Here is a 10,753-nt window from a genome sequence, read left to right as displayed (position 1 = left end):
CTTGTTTGTTCTGTTTGAGGTTTGGTTTGGTTTGGGCTTTCCTTATCAATTATATGCAGGTCACGGAGTTCAGTGTGTGTGTGTGTGTGTGTGTGTGTGTGTGTGTGTGTGTGTTTCTACATGCATCATTCCTGGGTGTGTGATTTTTCCCTCAGTTTATTCGTAACTATATGTCTATTACAATGAACGTTTCTGTGTGTTTTCTAAATAAAGGCAGTTGACCTTTCACGGTGCATCTTTATCTCCGTGACTCACAGCCCTGCCGACCACGAAAGGCCCTTAAAGTGTAAATGATCAAGATAATGAAATTATCAATCCAGCAGCACCTGGAAATAATGACCGGCAAAAGGTATATGATATGATATGATATGATATATCAATCAACCAATCAATCAAACATTCAATCAATCAGTCAATCGATCGATCGATCAGTCAGTCAGTCAGTCAGATATCATCATATGATATCATATGATTGGTAGATTGGTTCATTGAGTGATTGATTGAACAGCCGAATGACTGAGTTGAACAATGATGATATCTGACTGACTGACTGATCGATCGATTGATTGAATGAAATGATTGATTGTTTGATTGAATGATTGATTGATTGGTTCAGCGATTGAGTGATTGATCCTACAGACATCACGGTGGTTTGTAAAGAGAACGGGGTAGAGCGGGCCTGCACCAAGGCAGACATCAACTATGCCGGAGTCTGTCCCAAGGGTCAGTTCCTTTGTACCATCTCTCTGTCTCTCTGTTTTTCTCCCTCTTTCTTTCTCTTTCCCTCTGTCTGTCTCTGTCTCTCTGCCTCTCTCCATCTGCCTGTCTCCCTCCCTCCTTCCCTCCCCCCCCCCTCCTATCTCTCTCGCACAACACTGGTTCCACAGTTCAGTGAACCACGTGAGCCACATACAACACTGGTTCCACAGTTCAGTGGACCACGTGAGCCACATACAACACTGGAGCCACACACAACACTGGTTCCACAGTTCAGTGAACCACATGAGCCACACACAACACTGGTTCCACAGTTCAGTGAACCACGTGAGCCACATACAACACTGGTTCCACAATTCAGTAAACCACATGAGCCACACACAACACTGGTTCCACAGTTCAGTGAACCACATGAGCCACACACAACACTGGTTCCACAATTCAGTGAACCACGTGAGCCACATACAACACTGGTTCCACAGTTCAGTGAACCACGTGAGCCACACACAACACTGGTTCCACAGTTCAGTGAACCTCGTGAGCCACACACAACACTGGTTCCACAGTTCAGTGAACCACGTGAGCCACACATAACACTAAATTCCACGACCCCCCAGTGCATTCAGCAGACCTCAGGGAACTGCTAGCCAGCATGCATAGTTTAATTTGTTAGCTTGGAAGGTGAACAGGCCTGTAACATGGCCTCAACCACGCGCAAGTCAAGGCAAGTCAGGTCTAAGTCATTAGTCAAGTTCGGTGAACTACGTGATCCACACACAGGATCGTGTGGAAGTCGCCGGTCGTTCAGCAACACTCGCAAAAACAATGAATATGCCAGCACACACCACTGGTTCCACAGTACATTGAACTACGTGATCCACACACAGGATCGTGTGGAAGTCGCCGGCCGTTCAGCAACAATCACAACCAATTCCACGCATTTTTTTTAATGGCGTCATAACATTGCATCATAATTATATCTACGCCATATACAGTGAAGGAAAACAAAAGCAGACAAACAACAACCTTTTTTTTTTTTTTTTTACTTTGTCTTTGCACACAAACACCTTTCTATGTTGATATAATCAGTATCAGTAACTCAGGGTGGCGTCACAGCGTTCGGACAAATCCATATGCGCTTACCACATCTGCTAAGCAGGTGCCTGACCAGCTGCGAAACCCAACGCGCTTTGTCGGGCCTCGAGATGCCATTGGCCACCAAGAAAACTTGGCTGAGTACAATTCAAAAACTCAGTCATCATACCCATCAAAGACACAGGCCCAATGGACAAAGATTGTTATTGGGTTGTTGTTTTTTTAATCACTCTCACAAAACCATTGCCACTAGAGTGGCTACATTCCACAGATACAAAATCTTTCCATCTTTGGCCAAACAGCCCATGTCCAGACGCAGTAACAAAATTCATCCAGACACAACAACATCAACACACCTGCACATTACACCTTGTGCACCTGACTTCATATTGATCAATGTGCACCTGCACCCTGTACACATGACATGCATACACACACTCTCTCTCTCTCTGTGTCTCTCTCTCTGTCTCTCTCTCTTACTCTCTCTTTCTCACTGTCTCTCTCACTCTCTCTCTTTCTTTCTCTCTCCCTCTCTCTCTCTCTCTGTCTCTCTCTCTTTATCACTCTCTCTCTCTCTTTCTCTCCCTCTCTCTCTCTCTCACTCTCTCTTTCTCACTGTCTCTCTCCCTCTCTCTCTTTCTCTCTCCCTCTCTCTCTCTGTCTCTCTCTCTTTATCACTCTCTCTCTCTTTCTCTCCCTCTCTCTCTCTCCCTCCCTCTCTCTTTGTCTCTCTCTGTCTCTCCCTCTCTCTGTCTCTCTCTCTCTCACTCTTTCTTTCTCTCTCTCTCTCTCTCTCTCTCTGTCTCTCTCTATCACGCTCTCTCTCTCTCTCTCCCTCTCTCTCCCTCCCTCTCTCTCTCTCTGTCTCTCTGCCTTTCACTCTGTCTCTCTCACTCTCTCTGTCTCGCCCTCCCCCTCTCTCTCCCTCTCTGTCTCTCTCTCTCTCTCTTTCCCACTTGCTTGCCCCCCCCCTCCCCCCCTCCCCCTTGCTTTTCATCCGATCGTTCCATTCCTCTGCAGACAAGGACGTGAACTACCCCGTGAAGAACCCGTGCACCCAGGAGAATCTCGACAAGGGGATCATGCGGTTCAGCTATCCTTACGACCCTACCAAGTTCTTGCAGGTGAGGTCTGCGTGCTGGCTTGTGGGGGCGCCGGCCCAGTGGTAAACGCGTCAGCAACAGACTCGGAGAGCATCGGGATCGAATCTCCATACCTTCGCCAGTATAATTCTATATTTTATTCTACCTCCTCCATGAGATCTTCAGTGGTGGTCTGGACATTGGTCATTCGGATGAAACGTAAAACCGAGGTCCTTTCCGTGTGTAGCATGCACTTAGCGCACTTAATGGAGGGAGAAGTAAATAATGAACAAAATTATTAAAATGAAACCCCCGGTCCAGTGCGGGACACGAACCCGTGGACACTAGGGCGCGTTACCACTGGGCCACCACTCCACCGCTGTTGCAGCTGAATCGTTGTCTGTAACTTATAGCTCAGGCTTGATTTCCTTTCATCTTCAGGTTTGAACATTTGTGTAACACTTGGTTTGTTGTTACTGTTGTATCACGAGTTTACTTTTTGTCACAAAACATTATCACAAATGGAATCTTTTTCTTTCTTTCTTTTTGTGGTTATGGCCACGCGTCCATTATTGATACTTTTTTTGTTTTTTGTTGTTGTTGTTTTTTTGTTGTTAGCGCTTGTGTCTGTTTGCGAGTATGAAGTTTGTCTGTGTGCATGTACACGTGTGAATGCGTGCAAGTGTATGCAGATTTAGTGTTGTGTATATGAATCAGTCCGCCCGCTTTGAAGACTCCTTGAAAATGAATCATCTTCTTCCAGTTCTTTTTTTTTTTTTTTTTTTTTCTTTACGTTCTTTTTCTGATCACCTCCCCCACTCCCTCCCTCCCCCCCCCTTCTTCCATCCACCATACGAAAATACACAGACTACTTCTTCTTCGTTCGTGGGCTGCAACTTCCACGTTCACTCACATGTACACGAGTGGGCTTTTACGTGTATGACTGCTTTTACCCCGCCATGTGGGCAGCCATACTCAGTTTTCGGGGGGTGGGGGGTGCATGCTGGGTATGTTCTTGTTTCCATAACCCACCGAACGCTGACATGGATTACAGGATCTTAAACGTGCGTATTTGATCTTCTGCGTGCGTATACACACGAAGGGGGTTCAGGCACTAGCAGGTCTGCACATATGTTGACCTGGGAGATCGGAAAAATCTCCACCCTTTACCCACCAGGCTCACGGTTACTGAGATTCGAACCCGGTACCCTCAGATTGAAAGTCCAACGCTTTAACCACTCGGCTATTGCACCCGTCAGACACACACAAGCCTGTAAATACACAGGAAGCAAAACAAGTGAAATGTTTGCAAGAAGTAATTCAATAGCCGAGAAAAAAACAGTGAGAAAATAGAGGTGCACAAAAATAAATACTTTTAAAAATTGGTTGTAAAAAATAAGGGGGGGGGGGTTAAACATAATTAAATGAATAAACAAAAAAATAAATAAGTAAATGAAATGAATAAACAAACACATCTACAAATAAAATAAGTAAACAGAATGAATCAAATTGAACCAACTGACATGAGTAAGCAAATAAATAAATGAATGAATGAATAGATAAATAAATAAGTGAATGAAATTACGTAGATAGACAGACAGACAAGGCAAGACAAGACAAATTCTTTATTTCGAGGATAATAGATAAGGGTGTAAGAATAGGGTTTACACTACACAACACTAAATAAAAATTTTATTTTAGATAGATAAATAGATGACGAAACAAAACAAAATAAGTGAGCACAATCCAGTCAACAGATAACCCAATCAAACCTCATCATACGTTTCTTCCCCCCCCCCCCCCTCTCCCCAGTGTGACAAGCAAGGCAAGTACTACATCACGCCCTGCCCAGGAGGAGCAATCTACAACGCCGAGACGCGAGAGTGCGGATTTTCCTCCCCTGGATCGTCAGACACGCAGGAGAGCAACTCGGATGGGCAGGGCGACGGTCGTGAAGAGGCGTCTCCCGTCACACCTGTGCCACCTGTTGGAATCGCTTCTGTCTGCACCAGCCAAGCTCTGAAGAAACACCAGTTCTACCACACCTACCAGGCGGACCCGAAAAAGTAAGTGATTATTATTTGGTTTGGTGGGCTGGCGTCAGTGTGTGCCACTGAGTGTGTGTGTGTGTGTGTGTGTGTGTGTGGGTGGGTGTCGCGCGCGCGTGTTTGTGGTGTGTGTGTGTGTGTGTGTGTGTGTGAGTGTCGGTGTCAGTGTCGTGTGCTTGGGGGGTGGGGGTTGGGGAGGGGTGGGGGGCGTGGGACGATTCTGTCACGTGCGCCAAGTGCACGCTGCAATCGGACCTCGGTTTTATCGTCTCACAGACCAACAAATGACCACTGGCACCCAGACCACCATTGAAGGTCTGGCGGAGTGGGGAGGGGTGTAGAGGAGGGGAAGAGGAATTCCTGATCCATTGCAAGACTGGTCTCCCCCCGTCAGGAGAGGTGCCACGTGACCACTCATTGCTGGACTCAGTTCTGCTGCTGTTGCTGCTGCACCTGGTGGTGGTGGTCGTCAAGGAATAGCGAACAGCCAGATAAAAACAAAAACAATAAATAGATGAATCTGTGAATAATAGATGAATAAAGAAATGAATAGATGAATAAATAGATGAATGAATGAACGAATAAATTAATTAATTAATTAATAAAGAAAGAAAAATATAAGAAGTAGATAAACAGATAAATGAAATTCATTTATAAATGAATGGATAGATAAATAGATGAATGAATGAATGAATGAAAACAAAGAGCGAACTTTGCCGTATCTACATCTCTTTTCCCCTCTGTGTGTGTGTGTGTGTGTGTGTGTGCGCGCGCGCGCGCGCGCGCGGCGCGTGCGCGTGTGTGTCTATGTTGTTGTTGTTGTTGTTATCCCGCCAGGTTCATCCAGTGTGACGCCTGGGGCAACGCCTATCTCATGCCCTGCGGTCCGAACACCGTGTGGTCCCAGACAGCCTATACCTGCGTCCACGCCCCCAAGAGAGCACGTGCCGCCGACGCAGCCAGCACCACTGAGGCCACCATCTTGATGCCGTCCTGCCAGCATGACCAGCTGTACGTCTTCCCGGGCGACCGGCACAAGTTCTACATCTGCAACTACGGGAGACTGCACACTAAGATCTGCCCGCCCGGTCTCGTCTTCAATTTGAGCGCGAAGATGTGTGACTGGCCTCAAGGCTCTTCTTCAGCTCCCAAGAGAACTCATTCCGCCAACGCCGACAAGGCCGCCACCACTGAGGCCACCATCTTGATGCCGTCCTGCCAGCATGACCAGCTGTACGACTTCCCAGGCGACCGGCACAAGTTCTACATTTGCAACTACGGGAGACTGCACACTAAGATCTGTCCGCCCGGTCTCGTCTTCAAACTGGACGCCCAACTGTGTGACTGGCCTCCTCTGCCTTCCTCAAGGCCTTAATTCAAAAACTTTTTTTTTTCCTAAAAAGAGAGAGAAAAGAAAAAGAAAGAAAAAGGCTATTGATAGGATTACAAATACATTTAAAAAGCACACACACACACACACACACACACACGCGCGCGCGCGCGCGCGCGCACAACAACAACAACAACAACAACAACAACAACAACAACAACAACATGTGTCAGATTTGTCTTGCATCTTCTTAGCTGTAGGCTGTGTAACATTGCAGATCCCAGATTTAAAAGAACAAAACAACAACAACAACAAAAAAGAAAGAAAAAAGAAAGTCAGTTAAAAAAGAAAGGAAAAGAAATGGTAAGCATTTCGATTTGAGGTTAACTCAAGTTTTTCTTTTGCTGTAGGATGTCAAATGTTTATAACTGTGGAACTTTACGATTAAAGATACAAAGAAGCGAACGAGTTTGGTGTTTAAACGTTTCTATCATCTCTTAATTTACGATTTACAAAATCATATATAATCATCAGCATCTCTGCAATGATTCTGCGATGCGGATAAGTTTAAATTATCGCTGAGAATGTGTTCGTAATGTTCATGACAATGATGGGCATCGTTTTGACGTTTAAGACTGCTTGTCCATTAACTCTTTCTTTTGTTGGTTTTGCAAACAGATCGAGATCAGAGAGTCAAAGATTCACGTGTTTAAATTTGTTCATATACATAGTGCACACGCGAACGCACTCGCACACACATTCAGCATTTTGAAAGAAACAATCGCAGCTGTTTTATTTTCAATAAAATTGTGTTGCTTCATTCGTGTGTGCATGTGTGGTGTGTGTGGGTGTGTCTGTGTCTGTGTTTCTATGTCTGTCTCTGTCTGTCTGTCTCTGTCTGTGTGTGTGTGTCTCTCTCTTCTCTCTCTCACTCTGTGTGTGTGTGTGTGTGTGTGTGTGTGTGTGTGTGTGTGTGTGTGTGTGTGTGTTCTACAGCTGTAGAAGATGACCCCTATTCGTATCTGGACAGTCCCATAAGAGAAGAGACAATCAGATTCACAGTGCATAATTTAAAAACAAATAAATCCCCTGGAGTAAATGCAACCTCGCTGAAATGTTAACACCCTCCCTTGATGTTTGACTTACATTCATTGACAAGTTATCCAATCGCATTTTTGACACAAATGACCAACCATCCTGCAGGCAGAGGCAGTTATATTGTCCCATTATATAGAAGTCGTGCTATGGTATCCCAAATAACTATTGGGGCGTATCGTTGTTAAGTATTTTTGGAAATATGTTCGCCAGAATCATGAACAACAGACTCGGTTTTTGTTTCAGAGCAAGGGGGGTTCCATACTGACTATTCCACCGTGGATGATATTTTCATTCTTCAAGTTATAGCACTGTACACAGGTATTTGTGTAAACGCTCTGGAAAGTTATAATTATGTATGTTTGTTGACTTCCAAAAACGCATTTGACACTGTCAACAGAAGCATACTGTGGAACGTTTTAAGAAGAGCTGGAGTGAGTGGTAAAATGTTGAGAATGTTGCAAAGCAGGCATAGAACTGTCACGTCGTGCGTCAGATGGATAGTCATGGTCTCATACAGTACTTTGAATGTCCCAACGGAGTTCGCCAAGGTTGTGTTTAAACCCCTACATTGTTCTCATTTTTCATTAATGAACTGACAATACAAAAGTCTCAAGCCGGGCAGTTTGGTGTTTAGGTGACTCCCAGTATAATGCAAATTTCAGTTTTGTTTTTGCTGATGAGGTGGTCTCTTTATATACTTAAGGTGTGCATGGGCTCCAGTCTCAATTCAACGTACTCAGATAATTTGCTGACATATCCTAGGTGACTGTGAACTTCAGTAAGACCAAGATAGATGTTTTCAGAAAAGGAGGGTTTCTCAGGGAACCTGAGCAGTGGTGGTATGAACAGAGGTGGTCAGTAGTTATAAGTACTTGGCGTTCAACTTGCCGACCAAAATGATTCATTACCTCTGGTACAGGCTGTTTTAGAACTTGCGACAAAGGCAAAAGTAAGAACTGTATATTATTGAGATCTCTCTGGAAATTAGGGTCCGTTGAAAAAGACGTGGTATTTCTTTCGTATATATGATGCTCAAGTCTTACCCGTAATCATGTTCGGATCTGAAAAATGACACTGACATGCAATCAATGTTATATAACAGCTCCAACTTGAACATGGTTTATCGAGATTACTTCCGGCCTTTTACATTGCAAAGCTGCATACAGCTCATGAACATCTTTCTGCTGCTCGGTGCACCTGTCAACCTTCACAGTGATCACCAAATTTACCGCCACTGTAATTACAGAGCTGAAGGAGATTTGACTGAACATCAGTTTTGTCCACGGACAGAATTGTCATCCACAAAGCGAAGGTCCAGTCGACACGCTAGAGGCGAGATAAAATGAGATATGTTGGTGGCATGGTTGGCAAAAATATAACTCAAGACTGGGAAACTGGTATCAACATATCTGTACAGTTCCAGATATATATATATATATATATATATATATATATATATTTGTGTGTGTGTGTGTGTGTGTGTGTGTGTGTGTACATACATACATATATATGTATATAGAGAGAGCTATATAGTTATATAATATATTGATATAATTGCGCACCGGTACTGCATAAAGTATATCAAGTGTTCTCCTTTCGCCGAAAAGTTTGGATGAGAGGCTCGTATTGCCGTACCTCTTCATATCTTACCAACAAAAGTGGTCTCTGGAAAAGGGACCGAAATAATATGATTGAATTTCTCTGGTTTCAAATTAAGTTTTTCCAGCTGTTACTAAACCCTGATGAGTCACAGGTGAAAGTGGCAGACTACACAGTTCAGATCACGAAGTGTCACACTGACGCCCATCTTGGGCAGGTATCTCAGGCAGAAAGGATGTGGAGAGAAGCAGGGTCGACTTACAAGCTGCCGTGACTGGGGCAAGGTTACTGTAGTTCATCAGTGGATAGTGGCAAGGGTGATCCCGGACATTCTGAGGTGTTGTTTTCCACGGGAATCAGGGGCACTGACAGGTGCACAACTGTTTGATTTTTGAGACGGCTTTATCAAAACAAAACAAAAAAATCAATTTGGCCTCTCTCCACAGCGATTGCTTGGTGATTGAGACGTCTACAAAGAATCAGCAGGTCTCTCAACAACGAGCAGTCATTACTCGGTTGAATACTGGAGAACAAGAATTTGGAAGGTGCAACATGCATAAAAAAATATATTGATAATAATAATAATTTTTTTTTTTTAAACGAACAAAGGGGTGCGGATGCTTTTAGGCCAAGTTGTTCTGTATATAATTCTCGTTGCCACGGAAGCCTGAATTGCCTCAGCAAATGAATTCTATCTCGTGGTTTAAATGTTGTGTCGTTTTGCTTCGGGTGAAAGTCGAATGTATGCTATCTGTAATTTTATTATTGTAACCTTTTCCTGTTGCTGCAGAACAGCACAAAGTATAGTCATTCAGATGAGACCCATAAACCGAGGTCCTGTGTGCAGCACACACTTTGCACACTGAAAAAGACACAAACGGCAACAAGAGTGTTGTCCTGCAAATGAAATCCACTCTGATAGTAACAAAAACATAATGTATTATATTATATACATGCACTCAAGGCTTGACTAAGCGCATTGGGTTATGTTGCTGGTCGAACATCTACCTAGCAAATATGGTGTAGCATATATGGATTTGTCCGAACGCAGTAACGCCTCCTTGAGAAACTGAAACTGCATAAAGTTATTCCAGTTGATATCCAAATCATCTTGAATACATTGCCCGAGGAATCGTTTATTTTTCCTCTGTGTGTGTGTGTGTGTGTGTGTGTGTGTGCGTGTGTTTATGTGTGAGCATGTGTGAATGTACACGCGTGTACGGGGGGGGGGGGGGGGTGTACGCATGTATGGTCTGTGTACATGTGTGTGTGTGTACGAGTGTCTGTGTGCATGTGTGTGCATGTGTGTGTGCTTTGTGTGTAGGTGTGTGTGCGTGTGTGTATGTGGATGTGCAGATAGTGTGTTCAATGTATGACCATGTGTGTGAGAGTATGTGTATGTGGGTATGTGTATGTGTGTACACTGTGTGTGTGTGCGTGTGAATAGAATAGAATAGAATACTTTTTATTGTCATAAAACCTTAAAGTTTATAAGACACAATGAAACATAAACATGAGCATATTAAGAAGAGAAACATTCATGAACAAATTTCGCCAGCCTTGGCTGTATTTCTGTTTCTGTGTGTGTGTGTGTTCTTTAATACATAATAAATAGTACTCATATGCACACTTGCTAACACACACATATACGCATTTACTAACACACACACACACATATATATACACATACTAACACACACACACAGACAGAGACACACACACCAAATCAAACCTCAAGAAAATTTAATCCTTTGACCACTGTCGGAGCATGGATAGACAGTAAC

At 43.9% G+C, this 10,753-nt stretch overlaps 1 protein-coding gene across 1 annotated transcript in view; it reads left to right on the top strand.

Annotated features, from left to right (window-relative positions):
• Positions 1–7,092, top strand: part of LOC143289845 (uncharacterized) — a 20,752-nt gene extending 13,660 nt beyond the window's left edge. Inside the window, exons 10-13 of the mRNA XM_076599030.1 lie at positions 640–723; positions 2,833–2,936; positions 4,707–4,960; positions 5,780–7,092. Coding sequence (XP_076455145.1) covers positions 640–723; positions 2,833–2,936; positions 4,707–4,960; positions 5,780–6,317 — 980 coding nt within the window. The 3' untranslated portion in view covers positions 6,318–7,092. The remainder of the gene's footprint in view (positions 1–639; positions 724–2,832; positions 2,937–4,706; positions 4,961–5,779) is intronic.
• Positions 7,093–10,753: the final 3,661 nt, after the last annotated feature.

The sequence above is a fragment of the Babylonia areolata genome, chromosome 14, assembly GCF_041734735.1.
Source record: "Babylonia areolata isolate BAREFJ2019XMU chromosome 14, ASM4173473v1, whole genome shotgun sequence".
Lineage (NCBI taxonomy): Eukaryota > Metazoa > Mollusca > Gastropoda > Neogastropoda > Buccinidae > Babylonia > Babylonia areolata.
This window is presented reverse-complemented; position numbering and strand designations above follow the sequence as displayed.